At 30.8% G+C, this 18210-nt stretch overlaps 3 protein-coding genes across 3 annotated transcripts; 1 reads left to right on the top strand and 2 right to left on the bottom strand.

Moving 5' to 3' along the window:
• The first annotated feature begins 374 nt into the window (after positions 1 to 374).
• On the top strand, positions 375 to 2807 carry LOC129303808 (root phototropism protein 2). The gene is made up of 4 exons (XM_054943336.1): positions 375 to 604; positions 702 to 771; positions 898 to 2007; positions 2109 to 2807. The coding sequence occupies exons 1-4, from the start codon at positions 549 to 551 to the stop codon at positions 2598 to 2600; spliced, it is 1728 nt and encodes a 575-aa protein (XP_054799311.1). The 5' UTR covers positions 375 to 548; the 3' UTR covers positions 2601 to 2807.
• Positions 2808 to 6964: 4157 nt separating this feature from the next.
• Positions 6965 to 7650, bottom strand: LOC129303597 (photosystem I reaction center subunit V, chloroplastic). The gene has a single exon (XM_054943013.1). The coding sequence runs from the start codon at positions 7583 to 7585 to the stop codon at positions 7091 to 7093; it is 495 nt and encodes a 164-aa protein (XP_054798988.1). The 5' UTR covers positions 7586 to 7650; the 3' UTR covers positions 6965 to 7090.
• Positions 7651 to 11766: 4116 nt separating this feature from the next.
• On the bottom strand, positions 11767 to 13917 carry LOC129303996 (H/ACA ribonucleoprotein complex subunit 3-like protein). Its single transcript, XM_054943607.1, has 4 exons — positions 13746 to 13917; positions 13530 to 13611; positions 12876 to 12918; positions 11767 to 12150 (listed from the first exon to the last, which is right to left on the bottom strand). The coding sequence occupies exons 2-4, from the start codon at positions 13581 to 13583 to the stop codon at positions 12053 to 12055; spliced, it is 195 nt and encodes a 64-aa protein (XP_054799582.1). The 5' UTR covers positions 13584 to 13611; positions 13746 to 13917; the 3' UTR covers positions 11767 to 12052.
• Between the last annotated feature and the right edge of the window lie 4293 nt (positions 13918 to 18210).

Here is an 18210-nt window from a genome sequence, read left to right on the forward strand (position 1 = left end):
CTCCATTCACACGATGCTACCTATGCTACCAACAATAAACGTGTTATCTATATCGAAGAAATAATGAGGCCGTTCATATTTATAGAGTAAAAAGTGTGTCATTGAAAATTCAAAACAATATATACAAGGCAAAACTTGATCAATTTTCAAACTAGTATGAAGATATGCATGCACCAACAAGTGAAAAATGGGGAGATAAAGAGGGAACTAAGATTAAATCAATACGGAGGAATCCATTGGTGCCAATGTTGTGAAATATCGAATTATAAGTTCCTACTTGTCAGGATGCAGACTAGGCAGAAGTACAATCCCCACTTGCGGGACAAGGACATGGATATCCCTTTAAGAAGAATCATTTTGCCGAAAAGGTAACTGAGATAACAAAAATGAGCTAAAGCTACAGCACATGGGGGGCCACCCTCGAAACTACGGAGATAATGAAATCGTGCTCAATTTCTTTATAATCCAAATCGGAACCTACCTTTTCCTATACTATTCTACGCTCCTTCTTGGGCTCTCTAGCTCCAAAATCAAACCACACATCAGTCATGGCGGTTCCCAACTCCATCAGTCATTCCCTTGCCATGGAAAGAACTGGCAATTGGTACTTTGCTAACCCATCAAATACCCAATCTACTTCCTAATTTGTACGAAAGAAAATGAACAGCTGAGGATTGAATTGGTTTGGTTTCTTATTGCAGGGTTTTCTCCCAAGATATGCCAACAGATGTTGTTGTTGAAATTGGAGAAGCAAATTTTTCTCTCCACAAGGTAACGAAAATTGCTTGTTCCTAGTGATTTTGGACTGGTTTTTGTTTGTGTGGTTCTGCTCGTGTAAATCGTTAAACCAACTAAACGGGTTTGTGTCTTTCTGATTTGTTAATAATAACGGAGCAGTTTATGCTTGTGGCGAAGAGCAACTACATCAGAAAGCTGATAATAGAGTCTGAAGAAAGTGATCTTACCAGAATCGATCTTTCTGATATTCCTGGAGGGCCTGAGATCTTCGAGAAGGCTGCCAGGTTCTGTTACGGCGTGAACTTTGAGATCAACGTTCACAACATCGCCGCTCTGCATTGCGCCGCCGAGTTCCTCCAGATGAATGATAACTACTGTGATGGCAATCTCGCCGGACGTACGGAGGAGTTTCTGTCTCAGGTCGCCTTAACCAGCCTCTCCCGCGCCGTTCTCGTCCTCAAATCTTGTCAGAGGCTTCTTCCATTTGCTGATGAACTCGGTATCGTACAACGGTGCGTGGAGGCTGTGGGTTCCAAGGCTTGCAGCGAAGCTAACTTTCCGAGCCGTTCGCCACCGAACTGGTGGACAGAAGAGCTTGCCATCCTCGACGTCGATTTCTTTGGCAAAGTGATCGCGGCCATGAAGCAGCGTGGCGCGAAGGCCTTGACTCTGGCCAGCGCGTTGATTAGCTACACGGAGCGTGCGCTCCGGGAGCTAGTCCGAGATCACTCCGGCGAGAGCGTTAAGGCAGCAAATCTTGGCGATTCCGATTCCGATTCCCAGGCTGAAAAACGCCAGCTTCTCCAATCCATTGTCTCTCTCTTCCCCTCGGAGAAAGCAGCCTTCCCGATCAAATTCCTCTGTTGCCTCCTCCGGTGCGCGATCTTCCTGGAGGCCTCGAGCAGCTGCAAAAAGGAGCTCGAGAAGCGGATCTCCGACATACTCGAGCACGTCACAGTGGACGACCTCCTGGTGTTATCGTTCACCTACGACGGCGAGAGGCTACTCGATTTGGACAGCGTCAGAAGGATCATCTCAGGGTTCGTCGAGAAGGAAAAGAGCACAGCGGTTTTCAACACCGGCAACTTCAAGGAGGTTTGTTCAACCGCAACTCAGCGCATTGCCAAGACAGTCGATGCCTACCTATGCGAGATCGCAACCTACGCAGAGCTCACCATCTCCAAGTTCAATGGCATTGCCGTTCTCATCCCCAAGAGCGCACGAAAAGTCGACGACGACCTCTACCGCGCCGTGGATATCTACCTCAAGGTACGGATTACGATATTCCCGTTCCCAAACACATCCATTAAAACTGAACACCACCAGTATTCGTATCCTAACCCAGCTCTTGAACGTTTTTCTTCTTACAGGCACATCCGAATTTGGATGAGATAGAGAGAGAGAAGGCGTGTAGCGTGATGGACCCTCTGAAACTATCGTACGAGGCGCGCGTGCATGCGTCGCAGAACAAGAGGCTACCGGTGCAGATCGTGCTGCACGCGCTGTATTACGACCAGCTGAAGCTAAGGAGCGGGGCGGAGGACAACGTGGCGCACGAGGCGAAGAATCAGGAGCTGCAGACGGACGTGACGTTGGTGAGAGAGAACGAACAGTTGAGATCGGAGCTGACGAAGATGAAGATGTACATCACGGACTTGCAAAAGAACGTTCAGGGAGGGTCGTCGTCCGGTACCGGAGGCCTCACGACGACGAAGAAGCCGACGTTCTTCTCTTCCATGTCCAAGAAGTTGAGTAAGCTCAACCCATTCAAGCAGGGGTCGAAGGATACGTTACACTTGGATGATGGGCCTGGGCCTGTGGACGTCACTAAGCCCAGGAGAAGAAGATTCTCAATCTCATAATTTTTTTGAAAAAATTATTTTATGTTATCTACAAGTATGGACTATATATAATAATTAATTAATTAATTAATAAGCAGAATATAAAAGTTGTTTAAATTGCTGGTGAGGGCTTCTCAAGTGATTGTTATTGTGTAAGACTTTAATAGATATAGTTATTGTATATATTTTTTTAATATATTGAAAAATGGAAAGGATATTCATCCCTCACTGTGATTGTTTATTTTTTATTAAAGTATATTTTTAGTTTTATTAATTTATACAAAATTTTATTTTAATCCCTTTATTATAAAAAGAGTATTTTTAATTCTAGAATTTTAATATAATTAGTTTCATCAGAAAAAATTTTTACATTACATTTTTAAATATTAACAAAACATTCTTAAATATTTACTTATTAAGTTTAATATTTTAAAAATAACAATAATAGGCACAAAAAATAATTATTTAAAATTAAAAATATTAGGGTTAAAGGATTAAAAATACACTTTATAAAATTATAGGACTAAAAGTATAATTTAGCCTTTATTTCTTAAACTTAAATTTATATGCTTAATTTTATATATTCAATAAACTTTTATGCAAGAAAATCAAGATAAATGAACTTTAATATGTTGGTAATGTTAATAATAAAAGTTTTCTGTAAAATAAATAATAAATAAAAAAATTTGTATGTCTTAATTAAATTGAAAACAAGTAATTTAACTATGTAAAGTTAAGTATATAAGTTTTATTTATTTATTTATGTGTTTTAAAAATAGAAATAACCTCCATCTTTTTTTTTTTTTTGGACTAGAAATATCCTCCATGTTATAAGAGCAAATTATGCAATTTTAAGTATATAAAAATATAGGCTTTGAATCCTGTCATTTGAACTAAGAGCCTAAATTAAAGGATATTAATCATCAGATAGATCGTGATCTAACAACTTTAAGGTGAATATAATTTTTCTTAAGAAAAATAAATTGAGGACTTTAATCATTAATTATTTTTATCATTGTATCACAGTCTAATGGTTAATATTAATCAATTGAGAAGATCCAAATTAAAAAATATGAGTGCAATACCTTTTTCCCCCCTATGAATAAGGAATATTTGGTATAAAAGTGTCACTCTGTCACATGAGTTGGTAATTAAGAATACTTTGTCAAGCCACACAACATTATTGGAGAACCGATGCACGTAACTAGAGATATTTACGGGATGGGACGGAATCGAGACACCCCTGTCTCGTGTCTCGTCCTAAAAAAAAGATTAGGACTGAATTTTAGTCTCGTGTCCCGTTCCATCCCGAAAGTCATCCATCTTGTTAAGAGTCAGGATAGGATCGGGATAAGATCGAGACGTCCCACCATCCCGATAAATGAAATAATATCAAAAAAAGATTTAGATAATAACATTTATTAAAATTTTAAATAATATAATTTATTAAGTTTAAAATCAAATCAACAAAAGTACATAAATAACAATAATTTAAAATTAATTATTAAATTATATTAATCACAACTACACATTATAATAACAAATACAAGTGATCTTTATACTATAAGATTAGCAACAACAGGCAAGTCAAACATAACATTAAATCATTGTTCTTTTAATTTAGTAAAGATGTGCTAAGCTAATTACTCTTCTAAAAAATAAAGCAAGAAATACGTTATAAATAAAAGTTATTAAATAAATAGATATAAGAATAAATTATATTAATATAATTAATATATTATAAAGAAAGATATCGTCATATTTACTCAATACCATTAAAATTATCAATATAAAAAAACTTTAGTTTTAAATAAGAATTGCAAGTATTAAATTATAATTGATATAATTAATATAAGTATAAATTATGTTAATATAATTAATATATTTAAAATAAAAAATAATATATATAATATTCGGGACGGGACGGGACGGGACGGGACGGGATGTCCCGATAGTAATCCCGTGTCCCGTCCGGTCCCAAACTCTTTTCTTATCTTGTCTCATAAAGTTCCGTCTCGATTATTTTTGGATAAGAACAAGACCTGTCTCGATATAATCAGGATGATATCGGGCCAATTAGAACGGGTTCAGACTGAACACCCCAACACGTAACATTATCTGATTGGTCTGATTCTTGTCTTGGCAAAATTGGCTTATGGGACAAAAGAATAAAATAAAATAAAATATTTTTAAGAACATACTTCCTTCATTAAAAATTTGAACGTTTAAAAATTTTTTGAGGTATAATCATTATTTTTTTTAAAATTTTTTTATTAATAAATAAATTTATATTTATTGTAAGGTGTTTAATAGAAATAAATATAAAAAATAAAGTTAATTTAAAAGTAGATAACTGTTTTATTGAAGATAAAATTTAATTAAAAATATTTTATATTTTTAAATAAAAAAAGTAAGAGATATTTTGGAGAGAACCAACCAACAGGGTTGAAATATATATCTCAGCTTTTGCAAAGCTCGACTACATACTTCAAATTGCACTCAGTCCATTCCTTTTTTTTTTTTTTTCCTCCCCAGCAAATTCCACTCAATCCATTTTAGACTGTCTAAACTTTTGAATTAGAAACAACCAAAAAAAAAAAAACAAAAAAGAAAAACTTTTGAACTAGAGCCAAGGCTCTGGCCTGACACGAGTTGAGTGTGACAGTTAGCCAACAAAGGCTGATCTACAAATTAAAGATGTGGCTCATAGTATTCGATGTCATGATTTAAAACCTCATTGCTGATACAAAAATTTTATTAGTAAATAATTTATAAGTACTTGCTTAGTTATTAAAAAAGAATGAAACAAAATAGATTGAAAAAATTAAAATAAAACACGTTAGTCAAATCTGTTTGTTTCGGTCAAAAGCAAAGAATATGAAATTTTTGGTGATCACAAACGAACAAACTATAAATCAACAAAAACGCCGAAGAGCTGAAGCCCCAAATAGCACAAACCAAAACTCAACTCAACTCAAAATGCGCTCAATGAAGTTGAAAAGGGCTATAACGGGCATTTTTTAGGATGAAAGTTTGAACCTTAGAAAGTAATAGATAATTAAGGTGATTTTAAAGAAATCGCTCCATTAAAACTCATAATTATCATAAAGTCTCTAACATAAGAGTCTGAATTAATTTAGAGTGAACAATAAATCTAAAATATCTCATGAAACTAGGCGATCTAGTATAAAAAAAAATGGCAAACAACAGTTTAAAAAAAAAAACACACACACAAAATGAGGAAACAATAAAATACCAAAAAGCAGAATCCTAAGACGAAAAGTACAGACTAAAAAGACTTAATTTTATAGAAACAATGTTTTTTTATTAAGGCTTTGTGTGTACTTCTAATCGGGCCTGATAGCTTAGTAAAGAACATGGAACTTAAAAGTAATATTGTGATTTCATTGGACTTTTTGTATTTAGATTTTTTGTATAGGGCTTGAGAGTAATTTTCTTTAAAAACAATATTCTGATGACTTCTTGTATGATCAAGAATATAGGTGATGACAACTAAGTTCAATGTAAAAATTGCAAACGCAAGGGAAAAATCTGAGGCATAATTGAATGATTAATATATCCAAAAATAAAAATTGTCATTGTGAGAGAACTTGAGATGTTCACATTACAAAGTCCTTGCACTTAGAAATCAACTTGTAGGGCATAAAAGTAGCTAGCTAACTACAAATTAGGTCATATGTCCATGCACTTAGAAAATTAGGTCATATACCTGATTAAAGTTCAATGATTCCATTTAGTTAAACTAAATATTTTAGTTCGATGGAATTGATTATTGATTCACTTCAATTCACTGCTCCAGATCAATCAAAACTCAGCTATTTTCGGATATGGATACTACAAGTGTCATAAATCCTCTCATCTAGAGAATGTTTACATTTTAGTTGTAGGATTTCATCAATATTTAAAAATTCATACTTGAACAGAAAAACATGAACCGTTGAGTTAGATGACGCAATTATACAAGGATGCATTTCATTAACTTATTTAGATTCATATGAATTATTGGCTCAATGAATAAGCACAACAGAAAGCAGAGGTGTGATTCAGTGTTATCTGTACATCTTGTATTTACATTTCTACACTGTTGATGTGCAATTAGACCAACGATCTCTCGACAAAAACACGTGAAACAATCAACGTATGAATATTGGACCTGCGACACTCACCAAATTTGATTTTTTTTCCCCTCCTACCCTCAATATCCAGTAATTTCTACTCTTTTTCCTCCAATAATATTTCTTTAATCAGGGGATAGATTCTCAATTCAAAGCTTGCTTGACTACATGATTTTCATTTCTCACAACTTGAACATTATATTATAGTAATGCAGTAAAACGTTCAAAAATGAAAATGAAAATCACAAATCCAGAGAGAATCATTTGTTCTCATTGATGATAGAGCTAGTTTTGGAACAAAATGATAGATCACAGAAGAAACTATACAGCTAGAGATAATTAAGAAAGACAGGGTAAATAGGAACGAATTAGGGTTCAGCCGAAGAACTTGGGGTCGTAGCCGTTGCTGGTGGTAGCCAAGATGTAGTAAGCGATGATGTGGCCGATGGAGCCCCAAGCCAAGACGTCGACGATGTTGAATCCGACGGGATCGTTGGACTTCAACAAGCTCACGTACTCCTTTGCCCTCGTGTCTCCGGCCTCAAAGTGCGTCATCCCGTTCTGCTCCGGCAAGCCCTGCTTCGCCACGTTCTCTCTCTGGAAGTTGAAGAACACGAACCTCCCCAAGAACAGCGACAGCCCCGTGCTCAGGCTGATCACCACCGACGGATTCAACTCGGCCTTAACGGCCAATCCTCCACGCGCCGCCGCCGCGGTCCTTTTCTGAGTAGTGCTGATTGGGGTTGCCCTGGCGGGAAGCGGTCGGAGGCCGTGGAAGCGAAGGGAGGAGGGGCTAGATGCCGGGGTGAGGGGGCGGAGCTGGGCGGCCGGCGAAAAGGTGGGAGAGGAGATCATGGAGGAAGCAGCCATTGTTGGGGAAGGATCGGTGAAAACTTGGATCGTGTGGGTTTGGTTGGGGTAGGATTATGTGAGAAGTGTGAAGAGAAATTATTAAATGCGGGTGGGAGGATGAGGATGCTTTGTGAGGATGAGATTGAATGTCTGGAGATTTTGGTGATAACGTGGCCTTGATTTATTGGTTTGTTTTGGATTAAAGATTTTTGGTGGACTTGTTTCAACCTGTAATATCCTAATATCAATGTAACAAACGGGGGCAGGATCTGCTTCTCTCCATTTGCATGGATTTAAGATAAATAATAATAATAACAATAATAATATATATTATTAATTAAAAAATTTAACTTGAAAATGACTTTGCATCTTAATTGAAATTAAGGAAATAGTAAAAATCATAGCATGTGTTAAAATAGAAAATGATCCCATGATTTTTAACACTGAGTCATGAGTGTAAATAAAGTTAATGCACTAAAATGAAATTACTAATTCTTCTGATTTTAAATGTAAAAACTAGTTGGAGAATTTGTTTTGGTTTTAAATTTAAGACTTTAATATCCTTTATTTCTCTTATTTATTAATTTTCAAAATTATTCCTATTAATTGTGCACATAAATGTAGTTTTCAATGTAAATTATTAAAATGGGGTAGTTTACGAACGGATATTTTTTTTTGGAAAATAACTATTTTATCTATTTTGTAATTTATATGAATTAATTAACTAGCTCTTACCTTTAAAATAGGAGAAATATATTTAAAAGAAAAAAACTTATATACTTAACATTATATATTTACTCAATCAACATTATGATGACAAATTATTCGTTGGCTATTATAAGTTCTAATGCGTGTTATGAATAAATATTAACTTCTTTAGATTTGAATACTAAATTAGAAAATTATCACAATTACAATTGAGCCAATAAACTCGGAACCAATAATTTATTAATTTAATTACTTGTTTTATTTTATTTTTTTAATACTTACACTAGGCTTGCATCATGAATGTTCAATTCAAAACATATGAGCCAATTTATGGGAATGAAATTTTCAACAAAGTAGATTATGAATTCTTTAACACTACTTGAAATCAGTAGCAAAATTTATAAGTTTCTACAATTTTTATATAAAAATATATTGATATTAAAATAATGATATATTAGAAGAGATGGAATTTCATATATCACTTCCGCATCCACTCTAAAGGAAACCTGCAGCCCTGTTGGCGAAAAGACACAAATGGGAACAATTTTCATTACAAGTAATTCGAAGGCTGGAGCATTACAGAAGGGTTGAACCTCTTAGAATCTTGACTTCAAAAAAAAAAAAATATTTATTTTTTGAATCTTTGAAAACCATCCAGAATTTCCAACAAATTCAAGACAAATTATACCGACTATTGTAGTTGCAAACTGCAGCTGAGCCATCACATGGGAAAAATGATAGGTATGGGAGCGTGAGCTTTCATATTTTGTAGTTTGCACTCTTTTTTTTTTTTAATACTTTACATCCCTTATTTTAATATTTTAAATTTTAAATTTATTTCATTCTTTTTTCAACCCAAATTTAAAATTTAATTTTTTAATTTAAAGCATAGCAAGCATTAGCTCATAATTTCACAATATTTTAATACTAATATATTTATTAATCCTTTAACAATTTAAAATAAATTAATTTGACTAAATAAAACCCTCATTATCCCCGTCCTAAATACTAGTTAGGAACTAATTAAAAAAAGATAATAAAAAATGAAGATTTAATATTTGAGTTAATTCATTGAATGCTTTTTGTTAACCTGCTGCACTTACAAGTTTACAACTGAAAGTTAAATTAAAAAATAAAAAAAAGAGAAATAATATATTTAGAAGAGGTGAAAATGTGTGTTTTTTTTTTATTGTATCGAGAATCCCCTAAACTCAAGATCCTTACTTTGCCACTCATCACAAAAATATTGGGAATATGCTAATGTAAGATTCGGAGGTGATTTGCGTTCACGTGGTTAGGGAAGAAAATACTTGTTGGCATGGCACGCACTCTTTTTAGATCAACAATAAAAATTAATTTTCAGTGAAGGCCTTTTGGCTAGTAAGAAAATCACTTACTTCTGTGTAGAATCTGAGAGGTTGTCTTGCAAAGGCCACGTATTATTCTTCTTCCTTTTCCTTCTTCTTCAACGTCTTTTCCCTCTAGCAGCCTTGTGATCAGGGGTGTAGCCATAAATTTTTATTAACGGGGCCAAAATTATAAAATTAAAATATATATTTAATAATTTAACTTTATATAATATTTTATTTTAATTTTTTAATTTTATAAAGTATCTTTTTCATTCTTTAACTCTAACGCTGTTAGTTTTATTCTAGCAAATTTTTATATTAAATTTTTAAATATTGATAAAATATCCTCAAATATTAACATATTAAATTTATTTTTTTTTTCAAATAGCCAAACTATAAAGTAAAAAATTCATAGAAATTTCAATAACTTGGCTCTTCCAAAAATAAGTAACTTTTTCTATAAAACCTTCTTAATCATAATATTTTAATTTTTCAATAAATAATTTTGTGATAGATATCACATAACACTTAAGGTATCTTGAGATTTTTATTGCGATACTTGACAAAGTTTATTAGTAATTTTCATAATTTCTTTCATTAAAATGTAAAATAAAAATAAAATTAAATGACGTCAATACTTTACGAGCATAAGTAGCATTACCTCATCGAGAATAAGTAGATAGTGTGATAACTAAGGGCTTGTTTGCAACCTATTCTGAGAATAGTTTTCTATTTTTTAAAATAAAAGAACAAAAAAATCTATTTGATAACATGTTTTCAAAAAGTATTTTAAAAAATATAAAATAAAATATTGTTATAGAAAACAGAAAAATGAAAATAACTTTCAGGTGTTCTAGAGTTATTGTTCTAGAAAATAAGGGAAAATGAAAAAAATATTTATTTTTATTATTTTTTTTTGTTCTCAAAACATGTTTTACAAAACATCAGTTTTCAAAACAATAAAATAAAAATAATTTCAAATAGCCCCATACTTTCAATAACTAAAGCAATTGCACTGTATTATATAAAAGACTACATGTATAATTAAAATGAGAACATCATCTAATGTCTTCATGCCATCATAATGGGTTAATTTAGTTCTTTCCTATCTGAATCTCATCATTTTCAACTAAATTGACAATTTGAAACACAAAAATATCTTGTAACTCGTCATTGTGCTTACTAGAAGGACACACAATATTACCAATGATATTCAAGTTTTGAAAGAATGAATATACATCAATTATTTTTTCACCTACAGCAGTAAAAGCTATTTATAATTGATGAGTTAAACAATGTACGTAATTTTTTCAAGGGAGCCGAAATGCACAAGTCTTATATTAACTTGTTCTCCATTTCTTCCATAGTTTCTACTTTTCTCTGTCGTCTTATTGGTGTCTCTGTAGCGTCTCTTGGTTTGCCTTTGCTCACTGGCTCTGCTCTTTCGATATGCTGATTAGAAGATTTCTTGAAACCTATTCCTTTGCTTCCCGTCTCTTCATTTTCTTTCGGCCTTATTGGTTAAGTTATCTTGAGCTCTGTTTTGCTTATCCCTTCGATTTCTAGATCATGCAAAGCCAAGGCCTGGTTTGGTTGGTTTCTTATCATCAACCTTGGAAAGATTGTCACTAAATCAAGGTTTAAATCCAGAGGAATTGGCATTGTAATTTTCAGATATTTTAACTTCTTTCATGTGAGGAGGAATTTGGACTTCTGGAGGAGATTCAATTCTTTTCATTCTTAGAGAGCTGAGATATGCTATCAAATGGATTACAGATATGGAAGATTTTGGTCCAGGATTTCCTGACATTACTTTAGTCTTCAAGGACCCCAAGCCAGTCAAGAATATTCATTGGAGAGCTACAGCGCTTCCAGAGAGCAATATACTTCGGAAATATATTAATCAATTATTACTGCTCTTTCAATATTACTAGTTTGGTTTGAAGAATTTCTTGAATGCTGGTCTCAGTGGTAGAGTTCTTTAGGTTATAGAATTTCTAATCCTCATAATTATATTAACTTAAATAATTGCTACTTACCTTCTTGACTGTATTATAGTTTATCTTTAATTCTAAAGAAACAAAATTTAATTTTGGAACCACCTCCAGAGTGTTTAGTCATCATGGACTATGATCTTAGTTATAGCCTTATGGATGTGGGTTTATTATCCTCACATCTTTTTTTTAATTTGTAAGCTCTGGCCTGTGTTTGTAATTTAAAAATACAAAATACATGAGAAAAAAATTTTAATACATAGTCTCTATTTCCAACCAGTCAATCATTACATTATACATTCTAAAGAAATATCTGCCGCACCACAGATCTCTTTATCAAGTCAGATTATTGGGTCCAAGACGGGGGGAGAAGGAAAGCGCCCATAATTAACTCTTTAAAACAATCCCCCAGCGGTGTGCGTGTGTGTTTTGGGTTAGTACTTTGGAGCTGGCTGCTGAGTTGGTAACAGACCAAAGCGCTTCTTCAGAAGGACTCTCTGCCTAGAGAATTTGTCATCGGGCGAAAATCTTGCTGCAAAGTCACCAGATAAAGAACAGATACATATCAATGGTCCTAGATCAATAAGGTATAGCTGATGTAAATAAATAGATAAATTTAAATAATAATAATAAGAGGGAAGAAATAACTCTGCCTGGACTTGTGCTATAAGTTTAAAACAGAAGTAATCTACATCTGTTTTCATTTAACAAGTCCAGGACTAACGCATGCACAAGGATTAAGTACACCACTCCAAACACACTATAAAGCAATAAATTAACTCCTGGGAGGAATATGAACTTTCATTCAGATCAATCCCATTATGACAGCAACACAAATGTACCATAGGTATGAGAATACAAATACATCCCAAAAAATTAAACCCCAAAAGAAGTGCTCAGAGCCCCAGATTACTAGCAAGATTGGCTTACTCATTTTGATTACAATTCCAACATATAATAGCTTGTACCTTCATAGACTGACTCTAGGTTCAAGTACTTCCAGTAAAAGTAAAGGGGGGAAATTCGTCCATGTGAAACTTGAGATGAAAGGGAAAGAAAAGTTCTATAGGTTAATGGCAGCTTAATGCAGCTAACATCTAGGCATCAAGTCTAACAGAAAATGAATCGGCTCTTCCTTCTCCAAAGATATCACTCACAATGTCACTCATATATACTATTCAAAATTTCTTCATGTTTCCATGTAAACCAGGGGCAACAATAGCCTTCATGAAAACAGAAACAATGAAACTATATTACCTGGATGAGCAGACTGTGTGGCCAAACCAAGAGGTGATTCTTTCTGCATTAACAGAGAAGCTAAAACTTAATACAACTAAAATCCATTCACCAGATTTTGTGTATTGCAACATATTACATATAGAATGGAGTTTCAAACTTAACTGTGCAGCGACCTTACTGATATAATCATTTTTCAAACAAGATACTTTAATATCCAGTGCTTCCGCTAAATGTTTGAGCAATATTTCATAAATTCGAAAACACATATAGTTTACACTTGCTAATCTCCTCCAATGATCACATTATCTTCCTTTTTCTACTAAAATTTTAAGCCACGCCTGCAGCTAAATGTAAATCATTTTGACAATTGCTCCCAGCCTCCCACCATTTCGTTTCAGCTGTCATATTCGAAGAAAATTTTCGTTTTTTAATTTATCTGTCCTTTTAAAAATTACTCCCTCCAGTCCCCCCCCCTTTTTTTAATAAGACCCTATTAACTACTTTTAGATTTGCCAATTAGTGATATTTCACTAAAAAACTTTACAAGACCTTTGAACATGTAAAAATCTACGCATTTTCACAATGAATTCATGTTTAATGCCTTCAACTCCAATTTAGCAGCAAACATACATGGTGTGTTACAGAACTAGTTAAAGATAAACTAAATGTTACCTTGGTAGTGTAAACTTTATTACCATTATCATTAATGTAATACTGAAGATACATTATTGCTGATCTTTTGCTCTGCCAATCACTGCATCACGCATAAGACAATATTCATGTAACAATGAAAAATGAGAAAAACAAGCACGCAAAATAGAAACAAGAAGATGTGAAATAAGATATGATAGATTATAAAAACAGTCAAGCGGTTATAGGAAAACGTACAGCACAAACAGATATGAGAGATTAGGGATGGAGACTTGGAGAGATAAGAGAGCTCCGCCGATGGAGAAATTGGGCAACGAAGTGATGGCCGAACTGGAAAAGAGTTCCAGAGATTAGGGAAGGAGGAGAGAACGGAGAGACGCGAGGGACGGCCGCCTTGAAGCGGGAGTGGCGCCGCCAAAGACACTACAATTAGGTTTATTTTTTTTTTTTAACTAGCTGGAAAATCGAGGTATTTTGAAAAAATGAAAATAAAATTTTTTAAAATTATATAAATAACAATTTAACCACTTAAAATATTATAATTTTATTGAAGTTTTTATTTTTATGTCAATAAATTTTAAAGTAAAAAAATTATTTTACTTTAAATAACAAACCTCAATTATAATTTTTGTTTAAGAAATTATAATTTTTATTATGTGAATCAAAAGAGTTAAATAAAAAATTATAATTTATTAAGTATAATTTTTGTTATTAAAAAAAGATGTCAAAATAATAAATTTTAATTACAATTTTTGGTTAAGGAATAATAATTTTTATTATATAAATAACAAAAGTTGAACAAAACATTACAACTTATCAAGTGTAATTTCTATTATTAAAAATAAATTATTAAAATAATAAATTTTATTTAAGAGATAATAACTTTTATTTAAGAAATTGCAAGTATAATAAATCAAAACTTATCAATGAGATTAAAATGTTCTTTCAATTCAAAATTTATTAACATAAAAGTTTTTAAGAAATTTAATAAAATTATGACATTTTAAAATATTAAAATATTATTTATGTAATTCAAAAAAATTTTGTTGTCATTTTTTCAAGTATTTCTCCCATCCCCTCTGTAAAACTGAGAATGACAAATAAATATTTGACGTAATGTTAGAGCACAAGATGTGATAATTATATGGAAAAATTACATACAAATTTCACACAACATATGTAATTATTATAAGATTTATTGATAAATGAACTAAAAAAATTACAATACAATAAACTTTATAGTAATTAAATATGTTTTGTGGGACCTTAAAGTAATCCTTCCTAATTATTTTGAAGTTTCTATGAGCATATTTGATTCAACTTTTTTTTTTAAAAAATATGTTTCTGACCCTAAAAAAAAATTAGAAAATGCATAGTTGTTGATATTTAAATTGATGTTGTTAATATCAAAGATAAAATTGTTAATATAAAAAGTATAGTGGTTAATTTAGTTATACAATAATAAATATGTTTCTTATATTAATAATTTTAATTTAAATATTAACAATACAGTTCGTCATAACTTCAGTTTATTTATGCAATAATAACTATGTTTCATATATTAACAATTTTAATTTTTTATTCATAATTTTAGTTTAGATTTAATAACTATGATTTCTATTATTTTGTAGAAGGTTGGAAATATAATTTTGGAAAAAAATTATTACAGATGAGTTTTTAAGAACTTTAAAAGAATTATCCCACTTCATGGTATTATTTTGTCATTTGCCCATTTTAAAGGGATTTATTTGCCATCCTCTCTTGTAAAAATAAACAAAATAACCAAATTAGCAAATTCAAAATGATTTATTTCACACATAATTCACATTCATAAAGTTATATAATTAAATCGCATTGTCAATATATGAGCCTTATTAATAAACAATATGAAAATACATATCTTTGTAAATATTTTTTAAGGCCTAAAACATCCTCTAATCACAGTGAGTTGAATCCAATTCCTTAAACTTTTTTAAGCAAAAAAATAATATTTTATTTTATCTTATTTATAAATCACTATTAGAACATAATAACCAAAAAAAAAATCTTAAAACTCATAATAGTTTCATCTAAAAATTTAATAATTTTTTAATTTTTTTCTATTAAATATACATACTTTAATAATATTAGGAGTATATTATTAAAATTTGTTAGATGCAATTAACATGTCATAAAAATAAGTTTCTTTGTTGCAATATTCTTGATTAGGGAGTTGACCAGTGACTCTTAATAACTGATATGAGAGATAAGCAACTAATTTCAAGTAAAGAAATGAGGGTAAAAAAAGAATTTTTAGGAAAAATTATACATAGGTTTTATAGAACAGACTTATTTATAAATAAGTTTCGTAAAATTTAAAAATCATAACCAATTTCATTGGGACACGAGTATAATTTAAAATTATAACGCAAAGACAACGTTACCCTTACTTGTAATGCATATTCAGTTTAACCAGTGTATATGTAAAGTTACATTTATAAAAAGTTGAAGTGATAGTTATAAATTATTGGTGAAGTAACACATGATCGATTTAACTATTAAATTTATGAAATTATAATTGTAAATTATTAATAAAATAATTATAAATAATTAATGTTAAATTTTATTAGTAACGTATGATGAATTTAATTATTAGATACGTGAAGTTATAATTATAAAATGTTCAAGTGATAGTTGTGAGTTATTGATAAAATAGTTATGAATCACTTGATTAATATAATGCATTTTTAATAAGGGCAGTATTATCTTTACACCTCAATTTTAAATTATACTCAAGTCTCAAAAAATTTGATTATAGTTTTTAAATTTTATGAAATTTATTTATAAAAAAAATTGTTCCATAAGACTTATGCATAATCTTTCCAATTTTTTAATGAATCTTCTTGTCAAAAAGTTGTTTTGTTTTATAAATAGGGTAAAAAAGTAGAGATGACAATAAAATCTCAAAATATGAAATTTATGATAATTAAGTCCCAACAAATTTTTTAAAAAATAAGTTGTAATTATGATTCAAACAATTGGAAATAATAATCTCAATTACAAACAAAGAGTTACATATAAAATTTAAATATCTTAATTACAATTAAAATTTTTAAATTTATGACCGTTTGAATCAATATTTACAATTAATTTTTTATAAAAAAATTTTTTATCAATAACCTAATTGTTATAAATTCATTATTTGGGGCTTTAGTGTCATCCTCCCCAAAGAGACTTCTCTCAAATTTTTACTATGAATAGGATCCAATGGAGTAGCTATTATTGTTAATCTCTTGAATTGACTTTGCAAATTTTTTATTTATAACATTTTTAACTTATAAAATCATATTAATTTATTCCAAAATTCAAACTAGACACAAACTCGATCAAACTTATAAGTTAATTTTTTGAGTTTATTATTTTTATATTTTTAATTTATAAAATTATGTCAACTTGTTCATGAACTATGATTATGTGTAAACTTGGTTAAATTTGATAAACTCGTTAATTTTTATATTGAGTTAAGTGAGTTGGGCATATAGTGTAAAATTCACTTCATAGAAACAATAAAATCCGGTTCAAAGAAAAATAAAACTTCAAAAGAAAAAATCTAATATTAATAAAAAACAAGAAATACTAAAAATAAATTACTCTATTTTAAAATTTTTATATTGAGTATGATAATCTATCAATGTTAATAAATTTAATTTTAGTTATTTATATTTAAATTATAGTTATATCAAAATACGATCATATTTTACATTTTAATTATTTAATCACATATTTTTAATGATCATTTATTAATAAAAGTAAATTTTTATAAATTTATAATTCGAGTTTATAATTTAAATTTATATACCATTAAGAGTTTGCACTTGCCACTTTGACAACCTTGGGAGTAGTATTTTTATAGTTTAAAGTTTTTTGTCTGGACAAAGTTTAAAGTTTAAACAATACTAAATGCTCATCATGAAAAATATAAATCACATAAAGAAAATATGTCTAAACATTATCACAATTTGTAGAGACTTCCTAAAATTCAAAGAACCTAATTATTACTTTCACAAATTATTTCATCTCAAGTTCTTTTAGACCTTATTTGATTTGAGAGGAGAGAAGGGAGAGAGAGGCATTTCTCAAATTAAGGAGAAGGTTTTAGAAAAAAGAAAAGAAAAATTTTAAAAAATCTTCCTATCTCTTCATCTTACCAAACAAGAGGAGGTCCCTTCTCCCTTGTTTGGACAAGGGAGAAGGGAGGGGCTCCCCTCCTCTTGTTTGGTAAGGTGGTAGGAAGGGAAAATTTTTTTTAAATTTTTTTTCCTTTCCTTCTATCCAACTAAACATCCTTCCTTTTCTCTTGTTTGGTAAGGTGGTGAGAAGGAAAGATTTTTTAAAATTTGTTCTTTCCTTCTCTTTCATCCAACCAAACACTATTTTACATTCATGAATTAAATTATCAAGTACATGAACATACAAATAAAGATACAATCTAATCATTGTATTAATATTTAACCATCAAAGGCTTTAAAATTGTAATAATTAAAAAGATTTCAAGTGTTAAAATTAAGATAACAAATATTCCCTGTATTAGCAAATCTTTAATTCTTCTTTTTCCTCCTATTAGGTTACGAACAGCACGCGAAAACATTGCTTGGTTGATTAGGGAATTTTTTTTTAAATTGCATTTGAAGTCAAGAGCTAAAATATCTTACGAGAAAGAAAT

This window comes from Prosopis cineraria, unplaced genomic scaffold, assembly GCF_029017545.1.
Source record: "Prosopis cineraria cultivar Desert tree isolate PC_DT_omini unplaced genomic scaffold, ASM2901754v1 PC2, whole genome shotgun sequence".
Classification (NCBI taxonomy): Eukaryota; Viridiplantae; Streptophyta; class Magnoliopsida; order Fabales; family Fabaceae; genus Prosopis; species Prosopis cineraria.

Excerpts from the sequence above, each read along its gene's own strand:
- LOC129303808 (XM_054943336.1), top strand. The coding sequence starts at position 549 with ATGGCGGTTCCCAACTCCATCAGTCATTCCCTTGCCATGGAAAGAACT. Across the intron at positions 605-701 it reads ATGGAAAGAACTGGCAATTG|GGTTTTCTCCCAAGATATGC; the intron begins GTACTTTGCTAA and ends TTCTTATTGCAG. Across the intron at positions 772-897 it reads CAAATTTTTCTCTCCACAAG|TTTATGCTTGTGGCGAAGAG; the intron begins GTAACGAAAATT and ends ATAACGGAGCAG.
- LOC129303996 (XM_054943607.1), bottom strand. The coding sequence starts at position 13,583 with ATGTATCTTCAGTATTACATTAATGATAATGGTAATAAAGTTTACACT. Across the intron at positions 12,919-13,529 it reads ATAAAGTTTACACTACCAAG|AAAGAATCACCTCTTGGTTT; the intron begins GTAACATTTAGT and ends CTGTTAATGCAG. Across the intron at positions 12,151-12,875 it reads CACACAGTCTGCTCATCCAG|CAAGATTTTCGCCCGATGAC; the intron begins GTAATATAGTTT and ends GTGACTTTGCAG.
- LOC129303597 (XM_054943013.1), bottom strand. The coding sequence starts at position 7,585 with ATGGCTGCTTCCTCCATGATCTCCTCTCCCACCTTTTCGCCGGCCGCC.